Source organism: Ptiloglossa arizonensis, chromosome 4 (assembly GCF_051014685.1).
Source record: "Ptiloglossa arizonensis isolate GNS036 chromosome 4, iyPtiAriz1_principal, whole genome shotgun sequence".
Lineage (NCBI taxonomy): Eukaryota > Metazoa > Arthropoda > Insecta > Hymenoptera > Colletidae > Ptiloglossa > Ptiloglossa arizonensis.
Window position 1 is genome coordinate 11,816,413 of NC_135051.1, and position 22,627 is coordinate 11,839,039.

The following is a 22,627-nucleotide window of genomic DNA, read 5'->3' on the forward strand; positions in this document are numbered from 1 at the left end:
ATTTACTTTTGATTATAATTAAATACGTTGATGATTATTTTTATTATTATAAATAATGCTTATGTTAATAAGAAAATGAATTTTAATTCCTATCTATTTGGAAGAGAAATTATTTAAGGATATTAATAAAACCTGGATATTTTTACAGAAATTCGTGTTTTTTGGAAAGTCAAGGCGATAGACCAATACTGCTTCCTGATTCGTATTTGGAAAACAGGGCCCTATAAGAATAACCTAGTAGGTATTATAAAATAGAAAAATATTTTAATATGTGGGACAGTGTCATTTATCGAAACACAAAACAAGACATGTAGAAATCTACATCATAAGCGTTACACTAACTTTGTATACACTTTTGTTACGTTCTCGTAAAACGTATGGATTCATTGATAGTTTTCCTCGGCACCAACAGAGGTCCTCACTAGTGCTTGCTCCTATCCCCATTAGTTGGCCATTGTCCTAGCAATGTTAAAAAGTCACAGGGGAAAGGAGAACACGTAAAATTATTGAAAATGTTTCGGACAATGTAACTACATATGCAAATATATTATACAGGGAAAACAAAATAATTTTACCACTTTGAATGTATTTGTTATATTTTGTAAAAAAAAAATAATGGAGAGTAATATTATCTGGTTCGGAGAGGCAAATATTGCGATATGCAAAAAATTTGTTCATATCACACTTTGTGTAGTGTCTCCAAGTACCCGAAGCACTGTTGCAGCAGTACTATGAATGGCAACGTAACGTAACTAACAGTGCTGGCCTGTGTGGCAGCACGAAGACCTCACCATAGCTTAACTGGTATTACCGCGGTCAGCTAAGGTCTGAGCGATTTACTGAATGGTTCCGCAGCTCCTTTTAGTTTCATCTAGAGAACCTGTTCCCAAGGCTCCAGGTCAAGAGGATATAACTCCATTCTACCTGAACTGACCAATGAATAGGACTATCGTAGTAGCAACGGTAGCCCATATTGTGGGTACAGCTAAAACTCGCCGTATGAGTTGCCGAGTGAATATATCAACTTGCGAACTATCACAGCTCAAACAGTACATCAGACTTATAGGTCTGATGAACTTCCTTATAATACTCGTACAGCGTACGAATACTTCTTTGAACCACTGTACTTCGTTAAGAGTCCAACTACTGAATCTGATGTGACTGTAAGCTGAATCTTAAACGAAAAATTAAAAAAATTGACCTATGCAAACTATATTCTCAACGCAAAGGTTACAATAGTGATACCAAAAAGAAATTTGTTACTCTTTTTATAATGTACTTATTATAATGCGATTACTCATAAATACATGTGTACAGGACAAGTAAATGTTACCGAGAGTAACAAAGAGTGTTAAAAAACAAAGGTTTAGTACTTTCAGGACAGATAGTACCAAATGGTTGAAAAAAGTTCTAACAAACATGGATTGAAAATTGAATACTTTCGGAATTAACAGTTTCTTATTTCGGTTAAAATGTGCAACTTATTTACTTCTGGTAAGTGATGTAAAAATAACGGACTATCTTATTACTTTCTCCATTGATGTTTACTGAAGTAACCAAAGGATTATCTCATTATGACATTTCAGCAACAAAATTTTAATTACATATCGTCGCGATCTGTGAACAATTACAGCGAGCTGTCGAAAAGTTGTCAGAATACTTTAGGCATGACATCGTATTATTCTAATCGAAGAATGGCAGAGATGCATTTTATGTGTGGTCTTGCCAATGGAAATGCTGCAGCCGCACAAAGACTTTACATGGAAAAATATTCAAGAAAAATACCACGGCATACATTGCCGCATACCCGGATACCGTGTCGCACAAGAGAGCGAAGAGCGACACCGGATGTTATGCCGTTGACACTTCCCGGTGCCCTACCAAAATCGTACGAGGATTGTCACCATGAGGGTTTTAATGGATAGGCTACACACGTGGCATTTCCGGGGAATTTTACACTACTTTCGACCTTATCCCAAAGGATCGGTGGAGCCTTCGAAAGATTTTCTCTATGTAAAAAGAAGAGGTATATATTAATTGAATCTATATTGTTATCAGTAATATTTGACTCAAATGTTTGTAAAAAATGAATTAGACGTGGTGGATCATGGTAGGGATTTCTTCAAAAAGTATAATGTACTTCTCACCGGTGAAGACCATATGCAATCTACATAAGCGAATAGAAAATGTCTGTCAAGAACTGTCATGTTCGAAAATGCGAAGGACATGTAGAAATTCTTGTGTAAACATCAACAGAAAAAATAATAAGATGATCCGTTATTTTTACATCACGGTTAAATACCAGAAGCGAGTTTCAGACGACACCAAGAATTGTTTATAATTTTGAAAATATTAATTTTTCAATTCACATTTATTCGAAATTCCCTGCTTCGTTTAGCGAGTATTATCTGCTCTGAAAATTGTGACTCTTTTTTTTAACACCGTGTATAGGGTTTATGAAATCTAACCTAGAACTGTTGTTCTTGTTGCTACAAATTTGTTGTTCTTGCGTACAAAATATACGTACGTAATTACGTACTTTATATTATTTATTTAGTAAATATTATAAGTATATAATTATATACTTCTTACGTACAGCTCTGATGCACGGATAGTAATGGGAGTTAACTCGAATCCAATTGGTTTAGTGAAATTTCTCTTGTGACGACATTACTGGAAGCAAGATGGAAGTACCGTGGCTCTGGGTTTTCCAAGAATCTATGAGGGCATGGCGTTCTGGCCGCTTGCCCGGTATCCTAACGATTTTCTAGCGGATTGCAGTTTATGGCTATATAGTACTGTAGATACACTGCAATCGGTGGCGTGTCCCTTGTGTGTAATAAAATATTTTAATAGCTGCAACTTCATTTTTGTTCAAAATGAATTATGAATCGTATTCTGTTACATATTCGAATTTGTTATCAAAACGGAACTTCGCCAATGCTGTATGGTAATATATTCCTTTGTGTTGTATATTACACATCGTAACGCGTATTATGATTCCATTCTAACGTCACTAATCTTTACACTGTTTGTACATCATCTTTCAGAATTGCTTCAAAATACATTAGTAGATATTGGTTTCGTATGTGATACCAACATATTTGCTATTACGCTCGTAATATGTTATTTGTAGATTCAGGACCAGTGGATCCTGACGATTGAGAAACGTTGGCTTACACGACTGCTCCTTTGCAGCAAACATTTAGTCGTTGCACAGATGAAATGCTAAATGACATTATACTGTAACGGTTGTAGTAATAACTCGTTTGAAGTTCGACAATCGGGAATAACAGGTATCTGTAGCCGAGGATCGGTCAATAATTTGTTCTCGGAACTGGTCGAACTCAAACGAGCGGCATGAAGCTACAATATAATTTTGTATTTATATATTGATTTTTTTACATATGTATTTATTGAGCATAAACATCAGAAGTCTATTTATAAGATACCAAAGCTATTATAATATTTACCAAGAAAACTTGTTTAGACCTAAATTTGTAGCTGACCAGAAATTGATTAATTTTTGTCTCAAATATTGTTTTATCAGACTATTGGAAGTGCCTGAATAAGCTACAATACCGAGAATGAGCACGTCAATACAAAATTTGTCAATAATAGGTATGTAAGTCATCAATGTTATTCTACGAATCAGTAGTCTCTTCACCCGTGTAATGTATGCTACATAGTTCTAAAACATTTTGTAGGTGCTCACTGTATTCTTTACTAATAATGGCCACAATGATTAGAATTGAATAAAATGAGAAATATTTTAAAAACTAGATAAATGCATTTACTATAAATGCCGAAATGAAGTCTCGTGAGACGATACAGAGGCAAAGAGGCAGACCGTCCATTCCCACACGAGGTGCACATTTTGAGCCTAAGCCATGGTCTCTGTCATAATAGTACCACTGAGGTTTTATTTATGCTTATATTTAATGCATACAAATATTTAATGCATTTAATATGAAAAAGAATATTATGTAATATTAATAGTTTTTCATTAGGTGGAGTAATGAAGATGATTTTGAAATATAATTGATTTTTCTCAATGAAATCAAATATTTTGTACGAAACAAACCAACTTAAATCTAGTTATTTTCCACAAAAAAGTATTCAGTCATGTTTTCCAAGGGAACAATGTTTCAAAGGTATTAAAATTTAACATTCCTGTTACCACATATAAAAAATACATGGCAAACAGAATAATAAAAATCAGAAAATTAAGTTTCTTTTATAAGAGAAGTATACACCTTTTTTTAAAAAAGCAATTGATACATTTTGTCTGTAAATCAACACATGAAAGCTATTGTAATATTTACCAAGAAAATTTTATTATATTCTAATTTTATATATTCTCCCTGCATATTAGTATGGTTTTTGTGCATATTTGCGTACCTTTAGATCATAAATAGCATATATTTTGTTTACATATGTATTTATTGAGCATAAACATCAGAAGTCTATTTATAAGATACGAAAGCTATTATAATATTTACCAAGAAAACTTGTTTATACCTAAATTTGTAGCTGACCAGAAATTGATTAATTTTTGTCTCAAATATTGTTTCATCAGACTATTGGAAGTGCCTGAAAAATCGTGGCGTCAGTTGTATGCCACACAGTGTGTATAACTCCTTTGAAAAGAATAAAAAATTCAATTTTATTTATTTCTACATTATATTTTCATTAAATTATTTTTGTTCCTGGAAAAATTTTTATTTATTTCCTAACATACCAATGCTTTCCTAACATACTGGAAACTAAACCAACAAAAATTGTTGCCCTGTATTAGATATAACTAATGTATAATAGTAATATGTTAAAAGTACGCCTCTTTCTATCTCGCTACCTTCTTCGTCACTCAGTCTAAATGTGTTTGTGACTGCACGACGAATAGTGAACTAGAATTGAATGTGTGCGTGAGAATAGGTGTACCCCTTCTATTTTTTTCGCATTCCTGCCACGGGACATCAAATCTGCGGTAAAGAATATATGCATCAGCACCTAAAAACTCACTCCCATGCAGTCAACGCTGACATTTACTATCCTTATACGTACACCATTTTTTCCTCTAATATTTTTTGAAAATTCGAAAACTCAATTTTTTCAGTAAAATTTAATTGTCTTCTTAAAAAGTTTATCGTTTCTAAGTATATCAATATTTTTTTAAATCTGTACATGCAGTGATAGCATTTACAGTACATGCATTTATCTCGTTTTTAAAATATTTCTCATTTTATTGAATTCTAACCATTGTGGCCATTAGAACTAGAGAAATTCACCCTTACCATGCAACTAGGAAATTCAAGTAGCACTCTACGAAAACGTTTATATCTTTTACATTCGTTTCTTTTTGAGAAAGGGCAAAAATATTGTTTAAAATATATGCTTTTAAAATGTATTGTACATGTTACTGTAAAAACTCGAAAATCAGTAAATCTTTAGTTTTGCCAATCTAAGCATTAACCTCGCCAATTAACAGCATTCAATTTGAAGAAATACTTGTCATTTATTGTAACTCGAATTACAATATGTCACAATAATCAAAAAATTTGACAATTTGAGAAACGTGATTGTTCCTTTACATCTCTAGTGAAAAATTGGGCATTACGTTCATTAATTTCAATCATTTATGTATCTTAATAACACCGTTTCCCAAGAATTCCGAAATATTTTAATAATTGTAATTAACATTAAGAAACACTCAATTGTTAGAAAATTTTCGTTCTCTCGCTAACATACATTAATTACAAACACTGTAGACTTGTACATCGATTCTACTGCAATTATAAAATTAGACTATTTACATTCCGCGTATTTCATGAAAAATGCTAACTAGATGAACGATAATAATCACTGTGTAAATGTATGAAATTATTGAAAATAAAATCGTAAACGTAGAGTATTATAAACGAATTTAGACACGGTGGTGTAAAATGAAATTTTATATCCTATCAGCGTCACGTCGCTGCAATGTAATCCAATTCCTTGGAGGAAATTGTAAGAACGAGAAGCCCACCATTACGAGATCGCTACGGACCGTTTCACGTTTCTTCGGATTCTGCCGGATTACATTTACAATATTAACCTCTTCGCGGGCTAGGAACTCGTAAATACAGCTGGCGGATTCCACTTAATCTGAAATAACTTTCAGTACGACAAGGGGAAAATGAAACCGACGAGATCGCGACCGTATATAATGTAAACTAAAAATTGGAGCATTAATGATATCGTTTAATGAATATGAATTTCGCTGCCACGGTAGTAATAAATTTGCTTAACGAACGATGATGCACACAAATGCATTTTTTTTATTATGCTTTAAAAATTACAATAGAACAAATGCTATTTTTTTTTAATGAAAATCTATTTCAAGGCCAATGTTAACAGTCACAGAATACGTTTCTAAATCATATATCTTTTATTTGTGTATTTTCGTTGATAAACGGTATAGTTTTATAATGGAAATAACGTATGTACGAACTTATACAAAATTCATTATTTTTAATCGATTATTTTTACACTACTGTATGTGTATGCTTGAACTTTTTACGAAATTTTCGCAACTAGTCGGGGTTAATCGCGATTCTTTCCAGGAATCGACCTTCTTCATTATAAACTAATTATAAGACACTGTTACGCATGAATCATTTGACATAAAAAAAAAGTAAGAGAATTACAATCTTTTTTTCTTAAGTACGAAAAGAATTTTCGTTTTATTTAGTTTTGAAACCATTTCTGCATATTTTTTACTAAAAATTGCACATTTCGATCTATTTATCCAATTGTAACGAACAATAATAAAACTCTTTACACGTCGTGTAATAATTTTATTTAATATAAATTCCTACCTTTACTATGCTGACTCGTATTCTTCTTGTCATCATTCTGTACATTTTTTATGATCGATAAACTCCTTCAATATATGTAACTATTATCGATTGAAATAGCTTATATATATAGTTAATTAGTCGTATAATATTTTTGAGGTCACGCAAAAGAATTGATTTATAAAATACAATAGAAATATCAACATTGGGAATATATTAAAAATGCATTTACTCTTATTGTCAATACAGTTGGAATATTTGAAAGAGTTCAACAACTACTGCATTTTTGCAGAGGGAGAAATTTTCGAACATTGACAAGTTTACATGACCTTTTTTCATTAATTTGACTTCAATATCACGTAATACAAGTTTGGTCCCAACAATTTTGAACACCCTGTGTATGTCTTAATAAAAGAAGGTACGTTTTCAATGGAAATCTATTATTGTAATTTTAGTCGTCGAAATGCACGCGGTATTTCTTAGAAATGAAAACTGATCCAGAGATTAATAGGCAGATCGATAATATAAACAGAACGCCGTACAATAATCGAAACAGCAGTATAGTTGTTTGAGAACTATACGCAAAATAGCTAATATATGTAGTTAATTAGTCGTATAATATTTTTGAGATCACGCAAAAGAATTGATTTATAAAATACAAGAGAAACGGACTACGTGAGGTCACGCAAAAGAATCGATTTATAAAATACAATAGAAACGCAAAATGCGAATCAAGTATTACTCGGCTTGAATGATCTAATCGAGCCGAGAATTCGTAAGATCGAGCAGCTTAATAAAATTGAGTGGTTCGAAAGAAACCTAACAGTTTGAAAGGAATCGAACGACTCGAAAGAAAGCGAGGAGTTCGAACGTATTCCAAGCTGCTCGTTATGATTGGAGTGTCTTGAGTGATCTGAATACACTACGTCGTATACAATATACCAATTATGCATTGCTGAAAGTATGATAAGTGGAAGGACTGCGCGTACAATTGGTCGTAGTGGATTAGTCACATCTGTACCCACACGTGGTTTCAGTCATAGTGTATTATCGACCGAAATAGTTCTCATCTACTACCAATCGTGTCGTTTGACAAACAGGTAGAATGGGGCGCGTATAGACGAAGCAAAATAATACGAAGTAAGCGTTGCGATGGTGGAGGTTACGAGAGAGTTAAAGGTAGGAGTTAGATGTTGTCGGTGTGTCGAATTCCTCGATATCTAATTTCTACGAATGGCTTCGTCACCTCGGACCACCCGGAACAGTGCATCTGATCCCCAAGCTCGAATTCGACGAACGTACTCCCGATAAGACTTACCCCGAAAACCAACTGTGTGAAACTTTTCCACCTCTACTATTCTTTAAGATAACAACTGTACGTAAACCCACCAAGCTTTCGAATAAAGCAGTCTACATTCTGAAGTCAACCAGTCGCCACGTCGTTACGCTGCCTGTTTCAACCCATTATTTCTCCAGTCGGAATAATTTTCAAGTAAAGTTCTCAGTTTGGATTAGGTGATCGTCGCAATTCTCACCAATCCTCACTAAATTTAACTTCGACGAATTGGGATTCGAGTGTGACTTGTATTCTTCACTAAAAAGTGACAGTTTGGAATTTGTCCCGTCACATCAGCAAGACCCCTCAATCACATCAGCAAGTCCTGCTAATCATTTTTCCAACAACGTACAGTATAATTGTACATAATACTGTTTCATTTTAGATCATTTTAATTACTATCCAGGACATCTTCCCAGAACTTCATAAATATTTTAACAGTACTAATAATGTCTCTCTTTTTATGTGTGTATGTGTTTGGAAACAGTACGCATAAACATATACTTTTCTTTATTTTATAATGTTTTTCTTTTTACTTTATCATTCCTATTTCCTTTATTTTAATTCTTTCTGCCAACAATAATGTGCTGATTACAAAGCACCGAAGAAAACTATTCAAGAATTTGAACAAAGTGTGAGTGAGTGGGTCATTCGCTGCTTTTTGAAGGATTGGTTTAAAAGCAAAGGAAAAGTAACACAAACATCTTTCCAATAAAAATGTTAACTCACGAAAATTTGTTGAAACATATATGGAATAGACATTAAATGATTGAAAAGAGTGATTTGGACAGTTGAAATAAAACTTAATAGATTTGAGTTCAATGGAAGGTTTTGGTACTTCGTACGAAAATAATTATGAAACAAGAGGTATAAAATACACCATGAAGTTCGAAGATGAGTCAACTATTTGTTGAGGATGTTTTACGCACAAATAAGTAGGTTTTTAGTAATATTTGAGTACTTTGCAAAATAATTTGCCACCAATTGTAGATTCTGTTGGATTTGAAGAAAGGAAATTGTATTCCAACAAGATGGTGATCCCAAACGCATTGCAAAAATCGTAAAAATTTGATTTGAAAAACAATAGTTTTCTGTGACGAAGTTTAGCACAAAGTTCGAAAATGAATTCAACTGAAGATTTGTGGTCTATCCTGAAAAGAAAGCTGACAAACCACTATCAGGTATTCATGAGCTGTAGCAAAGAACAGAACAGGAATGGTATAATACAGAACCATCAATTATTGAAAATTTAATAAATAATACGCCATACAGATTAAAAGCAATATAAAAGTGAACAAAGTATTAGTTGAAACTTTAGTTTGTGTACATGCAAAACTGTAAACAGTACCACCAAATTCTATTTTTATACAATGTCCTGTACTTTGCTTAAATCATTGGAAATAAATCGTTATGTTTTGTTTTTTTACATGTACCTTATAATTATATTATATTATATTAATCTTTATCGATCAATTAAAGAATTAACCATATTATCGTCTTTTATACGAAATTAGTAAAGTATGTTTACACTTTTGCTCGTCATTATAAATGATGAAGTTTCTATCGGAACCAGTGAAGGGTGAAATACAAGTAATAGTTGTTACTTTGTAAGAAGCCTCCGATTAGCATTGAAAGATCACAGACTTAATAAAAATAAAATGTTGTATTTTATTCTTATTATCATATTATCAAAAATCGAATTTTTTTCTGATGAAAAAAATACTCACGTTCGAAGTCTCCCTTGTTTACGTGAAACGTGATGCGTCGTTGTTATTAGTAATCCATTAAGTGTTCAAAATGTGATTAATATACCATCGAATAATTTAAAAGTTAACAGTTTCATTCAATCCCCGATTAGATTGACAAAATAGACAAATCGCTTTTATTTTTAGTTCATTTCTTCTCGATATTCTCACACTCTGCCTTTTTCTTCGACTGCCATTCATTCTTTCTTATTCGTTCTTAATCGCTATCGATTGCTGACTGTCGTCACTATCAGTAAAATTGAAGATGATTGAATCGTTTGTGCTGTAAGACGTAACCCGGTCTCAAATGGCTGATATACAACGAGAAATTCGAAGATCGAGAAACCTATGCGGGAACTAGATTAAATCTAAGACACAAAAAACTTAATGCATTTAAATTAGTACGTTATGTATAAAAAAATCTACAACCAGTTGCATGCTCAAAATGATAATATAGCGAATATCGTACGCCAATTGATCATGGTGGACCATTCGGGATCAGCCTTTAGGTTTCTTTAAGGTTTTATTAAAACTAAAGTGACGATTGTAATTTTGGCAACGTGAGAAAACACGAAAGAAAAGATTTGTGATGTTTGTACTTTTGTAACTGTACAACTGCTGTACAATAAATGAGCAGAATTTGGAGCAATTGATAAAACGATTAACAATTATTTAAAACATTGCATTTCGTATCTTTCATTGTAAGACTAGAATTCCTCTCGAAAGAATTATTGCTTATTCCAAACAAAAGTACGTGGAATAAAGTTGTCACATTTGGCGAGAGTTATTCAAAAATATAAACGTGTATGTGTTATTCCATTGAAAACAATGATACTGTACCCGTCATGAAAAAGAGATCGGTGAACTCTGATGAAAATTCTGACATCCGATGAAAGAGTGGACGGTCGCTTTGTATAATATTTGGAAAATATCAAATACATTGATCAATCAAGATGAGAGATCAACAGCAATGAAAATGTATTTGTATGGTATGTATTGTTAATTTGATTGTATGTATCGGACATACTTGTGCAAACTAGGTACAGGTCACTATCATTATGATTAAATTATTTTCACGATATTGAATTTCATCTGGTCCGCGGAGAAGCTTTGTTCGTCCATCCCGAAATTTCGCATCCTTTTTAGTCAAGTATGCAGAGAATCGAGCCCAGGTTGTTAACTAGAATTCTGAAATTCTAGTTCGTGTCGAAAATGGCATACCAAAGCTCTCCGTGCCTTTGTAACATTGTTAACCGTTCACCTCATTCCCTCTTTCTCTCTCTCTGCACACTTGCGTTCCAACGACGTCACATTCAATCCTATTGCACACATGGATCGAACGCAACGTTGCGAGATCATTGAGAATCCTTTTACATGAAAGGCAATCAATTTTCGCAGCCGTGAGTGAAACGTCGATTAACTCGAGACACGACGAGAACATATTCGTTTAATAAACAGCTCGAAGAGTACGAGCTAACGGCAAAGTTGTTTAAATCAAAACAGAAGTAGACTGGAAGATATTCAATCGTTAGTTACATTTACTTGTTTTACATTTACTTTGTTATTGATTTCTGTCTAAAGAAATCTAAAGAAATCTTCGCTCGTATCATTTATTCTTCGTCGATCTGATATCTTGTGTAGGGAAGATGTAATAAAGCCACCGGTAATTAGCTATTGTAGTCAGTTACTGAAGGCTATCTTGTTGAAAGAAACTTACTGGGAAGTTGAATCTTGCAAATCCTCGTAACAGGACATTCTTTTCATTAAAGCATTGTCAATAATGATTATTTTTTCATTTTTGACGGGTTTGTTTTATCTTCAATTACATTTAATACTTGTACATCTTTTCTTTAAAAAATATTTGCGTTGAAGAATATTTCTTTTTTCAAAACAAATTCTTAAGAAAATATTTACAAAATTCGCTCTGTTGAAAATATTTTCATAAAGAAAGTTTCTTTTTTAATTAAGTTCCACTTTTCAAGCAAACGTTTTCATCATATTTCCCTTCAGGGACTGTATCAAACGTCCAATCGATATTTCGATTAAGTTTACTCACAGCTGCTCGTGTTTTTGACATATAATTAATCCTTCGAAACTGTTTTGTTTCACAAACTCAATATTTTCGCCACTGCAGTATGAAATTATTACAAATAAATTGAAAAATAATGCTCAGCTAACATTAAATTAAAACATTTCGTAGAGTAAATTTAAAGCCCTAAACTGAACAGAATTATCTTACGAATGTATATATAGTTTATGCTTTACTTTCCGAATTATAATAAATGTAATAATCCCCTAAAATGTCAAATAATCCCCTGTAAAATGTAATAAGCCAAAGACTAATCAACAATATGTGTCCATAATATAAACGAATACTATATCATATATGTTTACAACTGTTCGCTAACTCTTATTAAAAGTTAAAAATGTTCAAATACACATATTTTCCATATTGGTACATAGTTTATAACGACAAATTTATAAAGATGCGAAACAATGCATTGCATAAAAAAAAGTATGAAAAGTAAAAATTTATTAACATATCGTTTAAACAAATTTATATTTTGCAATACTGTTTGAAAGCTTAAATTTGTTATTTAAAAGTACGTAAATTTATTTAAATAACTTTTATCTAGATTTCATCATTTTCGAGATATCGAGGAAAATATATTTTTTCCCCCAATTTTGGGTGCTGATGTTACTCCTAGATATGCATAATATTAGATAAACAGAAATACGTGTCAAATATTTTTTTAAGAACTATATTATATGTAAGTTTCATTAAAATCGGTGATTTACACTTAAGTGATGTTCCTTATAAGAGATATTTTATTGTATCAACTTAAATGGACCATCCTCTATATTGACTGGACAAATCCCAGTTGTGCAGTCTTCAGGCCACTGAGTCAGAATTAACGCGAGGTTTATAAATGACCCTCTCAGGGAGATCTTGGGAGGTGAAGCAAAAGCTGCAATTACAACAAATGTTGTTTTCGTACTTTCTATTTCCCGAGAGAAGCGTCATTTAATGTGTTTTTACAGTACAGAAAAAGTGGAGCAATCTGTATTTCGTAATGATCGAGACTGTGAATTTATTAGCAGTGTCAATGTATAAATCACAAAAAAGGATCGACGTGTTCGAACTTGCAAGTAAATAATTTACATTTGTGTAATGGAAAAAGTGTAGTTAATCTTTCCAGCATAATGAAACAAATTTTGCTAGCAGCAGCATAATCGTAATTTGCTTATTCAAAATTTTCTACAAGAAAGTTGGATCAGTAATAATACTTTCACAAAATTACATAAATATAATTAATAATTAAAAAATATTACATACTTCCATCTAATAAAGTAGTACTCGTTCCAAAATTTCAGCTAATAATATTCATGTGTAGTTATTTACATATATGGGGCCGGACGCGAAATTAAAGCCTTCAAGTTTCACCTTTCCGACAGCGTTAGCCTAACGTGTTATGCAGACAACACGTTAGTGCTGGCTGTCGAGAATTGGAAGAGGGCCATTCAGCGTACCAAAGACAGAGCCCAGCGCGACGTCGACCGGATTAGGGGGATAGGTTTAGAGGTGGTTCTCCATAAAACCGAGATGCTGGCGATCCATATTCCTCGAGAAAAGTCGCTTTCTTTCCTGGTTCAGGTGGGTGAGGTTATTATCGAGGCGAATTCCCAGATAAAGTGCCTGGAGCTGATCCTCCACAGCCACTGGCGATGTAAGGAGCATTTCGACTCTCTGGGCCGGCTTCTCCCCAACTTGTGGGACCCATGCGACCGGGTTTGCTGCCTCTAGGCGAGCTTGGTCCACTCAGTGGCGCTATATGGCGCTGCCGTATGAGCGGGTGACCTGGCCATCTCCTGGAGCAGTTAAATAGTGCTGTAGCTGGTCCATAATTCGCTATAAGCGGCTGGCTCTACACCATGGGCCATATCCTATGAGGATATCCCACGCTGAGAGGTCTGTGGGCGGAGGTTAGTCTTGGTGGACAGGAGGTGGAGACCCTCAGATCCCAAGTCCGACAGTCTATACTGTCCAGGCATGGTTGCTTCGAACGGTACCTGCGTTGTATATGCATGAAGGTGATGGCGCGCTGCTGGCACTATCCAGAGGATCAGATCACGGTGGAGCACACCTTGGAGGTGTGTCCCGGCTGAACGTGTGAGCGCCGTGTTCTAGTCGACGTAATTGGGGCGGATTTCTCGCTGTTAGGTGTGATAAGAGCCGTGCTCGGCAACGAGAGGAACTCGTAATTTCGAGGAAGGAGGCCGCAGATCGGAGGCGGGAACGGAAGTGTATTCGGGTGGGGAACGTTAGGCCCCCCTAACAGTGCTGGGCGGTGACTCTTTGGCCATGAGCCCCGTGCCTCCGCCCCTGCCTCATCTAAGAGGTCGGTGAACCTGCCATGAGAGGGAGACGCTCTCGGAGGGAGAATCCAGAGCTCCTCTCTAGATAAGATGAAAGCCACGTCGACGGTACAGGAGCGTTTTGAATCCCGTGCCCTTGGGTATGACTGTAAGAGCCGCGGGCGGTCGTTTGATTGAAGTGTTCTACGGAAAGTGACTGCGAGTCTGTGTAGCCCTGCCCCGCCAATGTGCGGCAGGTTATTGGCGCTGAGGAAAGTAGGAGGGGGGCGTGTCGTTTCCCCTCTCCCAGCAGGAATTGTGGGCGGGTGCGGCGACCACGCTGCACGGGGGGGGGGGGGGGTACCGGAAGCTTTGATGCATTTAATTTTCGGTGTTCTACGAGAACGTGCGAGGACAGCCACCGTTGTGGGTTTTAGTGGGTAGGTCCTGCATTCGGCATTTCCGGGTGCGGAGAATCCCACACTTCCCCCGGCCCCTGCATAAGGGATCGTGGGAGTTTTTCAAAGATTTTCCCCACGTAAAAGAAAAGAAAGAAACCTGTACCGTATAGAAAAGGAAGTGACGATGCGCTTCTGGTATTCTTTTGACAATCAGGGAACGTTGCAATGCACCCTGGAGATATGCCCCATTTGAGCATCGTGTCCTGGTGGGGGATATTGTGGAACCTCTTACTCCCGAGTAAGGTAAAGGCTATGCTCGATGGCGAGAGAGAATCGTAAGACGAGTGAAAATCACGAACATGTAATGTCACAAGAGGAGATCGCGAAACAAGGACGTGAGTTCGCTGGTAGGGTACGTGAAAGGCCCCTCTAGCCGGTCGTCTCGAGTCCCAACTTTCGGGAGAATAGGGGCGGTTGAAAGTAAACGCCCCCTCGTACAGACAGTATATTTCGGGGGAAGGGCTGGTCCCTCCTCTCAGGGATACAAAATAAATTGTTACTTTTCATAATTCACAATTATATTAAACATCACAATTATTTTGTACGTTTAAACTCTTCAATAATTTTGTCTCATATAGATTAATATTTATTTTAGAAAACAAACATTGCTAAAGACAAAAAAGATTAATTTTATATACATCGTCAATATAAATTCGAGCTCCAGAAATTAAATTTAACGAATTTAATAGATAACATACCGATCAAAATTAGCAGCTTTGTTTCGCCTTAAAATTGTACGTCACTACAAGTATTAATAAATTTTCATACCATAAAAATAACTATTCGCATCTTATTATTAGCCGAACCCTACAATTCTAGTATGTGTGGGCTACTATGTTTGATCCATTATCGAAAAGTGATTCCTATTTAATAGTAGAACTTGTGTAAAATATGTTTTCTTTATGTTTCTTATTTCATGACTTTCTATCTTATATATTTATTTCTACACGTGAGATTTTCTTAACAAACCACTTCTTAAAAACATTGAATTTAAAATACGGTCACTGACATTTGCGATACAATCTTTTTCATTAGTACGGATAAGCAATCAGCCACATATGTTGAGTTTCCTCTGAAGGATAACAATCGCAGCTTTGATTGTTAGAATTGCAATATATCGTTCAGCGTCTTACTAACTGAAAGAAATCGGATACACACGAAACAATTGAATCTGATTTTCACTTACCCTGAAACTCTTTCCTAGCTGCGCTGACAGAAGTAACAATGTTGGCTACGTGTCCGAGCACCGTGGCGAACAGTAGCAGACCAAACAGCAGTTGAGCTATTACGAACAAATACTCGCCTTTGCTTCTCGGTCTGAAAATAGAAGAAAAAACCAAGCGTACATTCGATTTATATAAGTTAGTATATTTTACGAACGATTATTGTATACACACGACCATTTTGACAATTTCTTAGAATTTACTACAATTCATATTAAATGTAAATGAATAATAAGTATGAAGTAAAAATAAATACTAAATATTAATCAAATCAGACTGTAGGAAGTCTGTAGAAATTCTGGAAGTCCAAGTGTTCGTTCGATAATTGTATAACACAAACAATATCTTATTTACAATTTGAAAGAATATGTTTATTAAATTTAATTTCATTTTATGTTTATTAATTACTGAAATTAGTGTAGACTTTTATCAACACTCAATACTTTTAAAGAACACCAATAATTGGTGAGAAATATTTGAATTTCATAGAAACGCTACAATTAAGGGTAGTACTTACTATAATCTACGGGAAAGGATGAACTATTTGGAAAAATATGGAAATAATTTTGTAATCGAGTTGTTTAGGAAACTTAAATTATATACGAAAGTTATTTATTTATTATCACAAAAACAATGAAATATATATTTTGAAATAAATATAAATATATTTTAAAATATATAGGTTAAGAAAAAATATAAACACAAAATACCAAACTGAAGTAACAAAATAAAAAAAAACAAATAATAATATTACTAGTAATATACCGTGTTTGAGATTCGTAGCTTGTAACACATTCAAGGAAAACGAAGTGAGGTTAGGTAGGAAAGCACTATAATCGGATTTTAGGATACATGCTGTCACACTTTAAAACAACTTTCACACCTCTCTGACTAAAAACACTTTATGTAATATTATTAGTCCACTTCGTGTATTACGTATTACTGGCGTCGACCACTTGTGTTAATCGGCTTTACCTAATGACTGTCTGAGAAAGTAAAAGAATTCCATACTGATGAATTTAAGTTCTCCATGCCATTTTAGGCAAAAATAAATTTAACACCGTCAAAAATAGCGTTACAATTTCGTTCGTATTACAAAATTGATCCTGTTCTCTGAAACATAGTTTAATGAATCAAAAATAGAAATAGAATTACCTGGGTAGATCGCCGATAGTCGTGAGGGCTAGTGTACACCAGTAGTAGCTCTGTAAATATTGTTTTACAACATCTGCGGTCTCAGAGTCGCTGAACACCCAGTTTTTACTGCCGAAGCCGTTATTCTTATAAATAATGTGATAGAGGCACCCATTCCAGTGAAAGATCACCAGCAAATAATGTATCAAGGAGGTGGAGCGGAATAAATTCGGATAGTTTGTGTGTCGCTCGGTTCTGTCCATGAACGCCCAGAATCTGTGTGACAATAGACGAAGAAAATTGAATGAAATTCCATCGCGGTCGTCATAGCTCGATGATAAATTTAAAAATTCTGAAAATATTCTACCGAGAATTTCCTTGTACGATCGTGAAGGAATTTCCGCTTAACCATTGAGTAGAGGAGTTGCCATGGAATGTTTATTAACCGACCACATTTTGTTTACTCCTGACTTTACTCGTTTATCTTTTTTTTTTCATTTTGGATTCTATTTGGAATTAATTGACGATATGTTAGGTCAAGTTTAAATGCTTGTTAACCACTTGATTATATATGCACATAGTAGTGCACATGTTATGTTAAATATTCGTGAAAGAATAAAAAATTCATGTTAATACTTATAAATTGAAAGATTAAAATAAATAAGATAGTACAAAGTATGCTAGGCATTATTTTCAGGGTTTCTTATATATTTTTGAAGACACTACCATTGCGTTGTTACAAATCATGTAAACGTTCACGCATAGTACATACAATGTTTTTTTTCCTCCGTTTAAAAATTGTTCGAGGATGTTAATACATAATTGTGTGAATGTATATAAGATGTCATTGTACTATTTGAGATGTTAACCGTCGTATAATTTTTCTTTTTAGATACACAATCATTTAAATTTAACAAACTGTAAAGTTAAAACCGAATCGTTCCTTATAAATAATAACATAATTGCATTGATAAATTTCTTTTTCATTTTGATATTTGTAATGGAAACTAAAAAAATTCTATTTGAGAAAAACCGTTCCGATAGCATATTTAGAAAAGTTTACCCATTAAAAAGGAGCACTTTCTATAATATTGTTCCCTTTACATACACAAATGCCAGAAAATACATTTAGCATTTATATACAGACATTTCTAATCAAATAAATACAATTCAAATTCGGTTCAATTCCAGTTTAATTCTGAAATAAAAGGAAAAGTGTAGGAAAAAAGTATAATAATTCACGCTTTGGGGTGATAAAATCGTGTTTCATTTGAACGCGGGGAAGATAGAAAAAAAGCAAAACAAAATTATACCAAGCGAGTTTCGCGTTACATACGCTCAGTAGTCGAAAATTTTATCTTGCGTATATATCTTGTTTCTTTCGTTTTATACCATGTGTAGCTTGGGTCGATAGATCGCTTCAACTGAATGAAAGATAAATAGTGATTGGAAATTATTCCATCGCTTGATTCTGATATCAAAATTGTCATTTGAAAACGAGGATTACTATTTGATCGAAGTTACTGCACCAAAATTTGAACTTAGATTTTTTGTTATTGGACGACTCGTTTAACTAAATAAATTCTCCAGGCTGTCTATGATTTATTTTCTCCTCTATCATAATCCCTAATAGTTACCGTTTACAAATGTACATTACTGGCCTTTATAGTTATTCTAAGGCAATTCTTCATACATTCAATGATTTTCCTTTTTACTTTTCCTGATTCTTTCGTTTTCTCTGATAGTAATATTTTGTCAAAAGTGAACACAAAAATCGCAGTTTCTTTGAAGTAAATAATTAAGCGCGTATACAAATTAATTTCTATAACACAAATAACTCTTCTCTTTTTAATTCGTTAGAATTCTACACAATTATTCATAACTTTGTACTCAAAATTTATTCCTTCACGATTCATTTACTATTCTAAGTAAGATTCGGACAATTTATTACTATTAACAATGATTAATATCGTCAATAATTGTTTTTCAATCAATATGTTATAAGTATGTAATTGCAAAAGATTGCATAAGTGAGAAATGTACTCACCGATATATTTTTACAAGTCTAAAACTTCGCAGTATACTATTGAATCCTATAGATAAGTATAAAAAGTCGAGGGGCAGCAGGCACAGGATGTCCATGTAAAATGTGGTGCTGTTCGTGTAATGGTTTCGTAGTTTCGTTGCGTCGGTTTGCAACACACCGTCCTCCAGATATCCCGTTCGTATGTGAAATACTATGTCCAGCACGTATAAAAAATCGGAAAAGTAATCCAAGCAAAACCACACCCAGCGTGTTTCCCCTAGAAAACGTGAAAACAAATTTTGTTAAATACAAACACACACTTTCACGTTTTCTCATTATTTATTATATTAACTGTTTATGTCTGTATAGAAACAATCAATTTTTAAAGATACAAAATTTATTTTTACGAAAGACGTAACGAGATAGTCAAAGTGAATCGTTTTTACATAATTAATTATGAAAGTATCAAAGTAACTTTCGCATTTTTTTTTCAAATAGAATAACAAAAAGTCTCGTTAAAAGTTTTCAATATTACCTCGACAAAAAAAAAAAGAGAAATCATCTCCATTAGACTTGATTCCTAAAATAAAATCGCCAACTATATTTATTAAAAGTTACCGACCGGATCCAATTCTCTGGTTCGTATCAAGGAATTTCTGTATTCGATGGATCGTTTAAACGAGACCTAAATATCTTTCTCGCTTATATATTAGATATACGAGTATGTAAAAACTGTTCACAACGAACTAAATCTGTTAAATAAGTAAATGTTAGTATTGGAAAACAAATTTTATAGATGGTCATATTTTATTGAGATTTCAAGATCATCGGTGCTTTTTAAAAATAAAATTATACGTGTTTCTAGTGTAATTCTTTGCCACATATCCTCTGGTGTTATATTCTCCCATGACATAGAATACTTTTTAGTTTAACCCATGTATAAAGATCTAATGGAGTGAAGTCCATTTACATTTATAATCAGTTTTAATTTTAAATGTCTCTCACTATCGACAGAATATTGTTATTTTGCAGCTATTAAAGTTGTTCCATCATGTAATCAGGAGTTTAATAACTCTTTGCATTCGTGTCGCTCAACTGTCAAGCATTTTGGTGTACAAGATCAAGTTGTGTACCACAAAGGAAAAGAAATAAAACTTGAGCTAGATTATTTACCTCATAGTTGGTAGATGTTAAGAATCGGTGTATCGGATATATAGAATTATACCATTTCAAACATAAATTTCGATATATTTTATTATTATAATATACAAGTTTTTATTATGCTTTCTTTTGATCGTACGATGTGTTCAATTTTATGTATCGATTACGTCTCCAAGGACAAGCTTATACCACTCAAGGAAGAACTCGAGGAAACAAATCTGAATTTGATTTCGTTTGATTCGTGGATCGTATATTATTATTAGGTCACGCGAGAACGAGATTCTAAATATGCATATGAAACCGAGGGTTGTGATCAGCGTGAAGTTTCATCTAATTCCTCTTCCCATTCTGTGTCTTAGGCGTTGGAACATACTTATGTGATTGTTCTCCATCCATTACTTTTTATTGTGACATCAATTGGCCCATAGTGAACTGAAACAAGCATTTTGGCTCGCGAAGACATCAGTTCCCTGTTCCTGGTTTGGTAAAAGTTTCTGTATCTACTTACTCCACCAAACGTATTTGCTCTCAAACCTTACTTTTGCTTGATTGGGCTATACACCAGGTTCATGTTCCTCCTTCTCGTTCACGATACGCGAAGTTTATGGAACATCGTGCATATCTATGACAAGTTATAAGAATCGCTATCAAATTATATTGCTCTGCCAATAAACGCTCTATATTCTGTACATTTTGATATACTAAAGTCCTCGGTTTCAAGACAGGATTTTGTCTTCGGATTTATGTGATCCTCACTCTTTATCGTGCGCTGCATCGAATGTCATCTTCTAATGAAAGTTAATATTATTATATTTTTCATTATATTTTCACGAGAGTGTTATCAGTGGGCGAATGAGGTTCTCGCAACGTAAACGAGCTCAAACACATTTCTATTCAGATTGTTCTTAACTATGTGTGAAATTGAACTGTTCTGAATTTCGTAAGTACACGTACCTTAAAATAAGGTTATGTTCGGATTCATTTTCATATTGAAAACACTTTGCAAAGTTTTAATGATTGTCGCATCGATATAGGTTCGATGTTGTTTTGAAATTTCAGCGACTCGTTCACTTTTACTTTACCTCACTTATTTTTGATAATGTATCCCATTCACTGTGCTCTTCTTGAATTTGATGGTTTCTAAGAATAAATTTCTTGCTTTAAAATCGAAGATTACCGTAATCCACGCATTTTGTATTGCATATTCCCATGTATTATATTTTTCAATATTTAGTGGAATAAATATAGTGATATTGGAGAAACTGCAGAATACTAAGGTAGTAACGCTCTTGACCGCAGGATGTCAATAATTTAGGGCCAGCCTGGAGAATATTTTTTGATGTTAGAACTTTAAGGGTTTGAGCGTCCCAGACTTGGACAAAACGTAATCTGTTTGATGATTGATGATTGTGGTTAATAATCATTGGTAAATGTCAATAATAACATTCAATTCTACGACATTAAGTATTCACGGTGACACGAAGAACTTCTCTCAGGATTTGCAGCTTGCTGTGCTAGCTGCAGTGCTGGTATGACGAAGGTACCTGATGTCAATCATACCCGAAACTTCCTTTTAGTCGTCGTAACGACCTATTCACAATTACTTCTTGGGTTTTGTGAATGGTACGTGACGGTAGGAGGGCCGTGAGCCTTGGCTTAATCGCCCGCGCTGCGAGGATGGCAACTATAAATTGCCCCCAATTCTAAGCTATGGTGCGCGGCAATGGGATGCGTGGCTGGAGCGTCCCAGTCCCAAGGCGGCTTTTTGAGGATTTCCCCACGTAAAAAAAAAAAAAAAGCGGCCACCTCTGGGATTCTGCCTGGGTCGACTTATTTCCCGATTCACTCGTGAGACCTTTATGGAGCCGATTATTCTACTGGAGAGACCAGCTGCGAACAGCTAGAGCGTGCTTGATGACGACATTCGACAGCTTTTCGATCGCTGCCTGGAGGCTGGCCGATTCCCCTCCATCTAGAAAGTAGGTTCTCTAAATTTGGTCCTCCTCTAGGTAGGCAGAGTTCTCTAAACTTGGTCCTCCTCTAGGTAGGCAGAGTTCTCTAAACTTGGTCCTCCTCTAGGTAGGCAGATCGACTGACTTTCCGTTCGAGTATCGGCCTATTTGTTTTCTGGACGATGCAGGCAAACTGTTTAAACGAGTGTTGGCATCATCGAACACCTGTTCGGAGTGGGCCCGACTTGGCCGAGTGCCAGTTCAGGTTCCGGAAGGGATGATCAATCATCGACCCAATTCGTCGCATCTGACCCTCTCTACCTTGGGAGGTAATTAGGTAGAGGTGCAGTGGTGAGATTGGGGCTCACGGCCACGGTGGTCAGTGGGCCCTATTTGA

At 34.6% G+C, this 22,627-nt stretch overlaps 1 protein-coding gene across 6 annotated transcripts in view; it reads right to left on the reverse strand.

The window, feature by feature from the left end:
* The window catches only part of LOC143145643 (cyclic nucleotide-gated channel alpha-3), a 289,694-nt gene that overhangs the window by 92,880 nt on the left and 174,187 nt on the right, over positions 1-22,627 (reverse strand). For all 6 annotated transcript variants that reach the window (XM_076309207.1, XM_076309209.1, XM_076309210.1 and 3 more), the window contains 3 exons: positions 19,139-19,394; positions 17,113-17,367; positions 15,921-16,051 (listed from right to left, as the gene is read on the reverse strand). In XM_076309207.1, the coding sequence (XP_076165322.1) occupies positions 15,921-16,051; positions 17,113-17,367; positions 19,139-19,394 (642 nt within the window). The remainder of the gene's footprint in view (positions 1-15,920; positions 16,052-17,112; positions 17,368-19,138; positions 19,395-22,627) is intronic.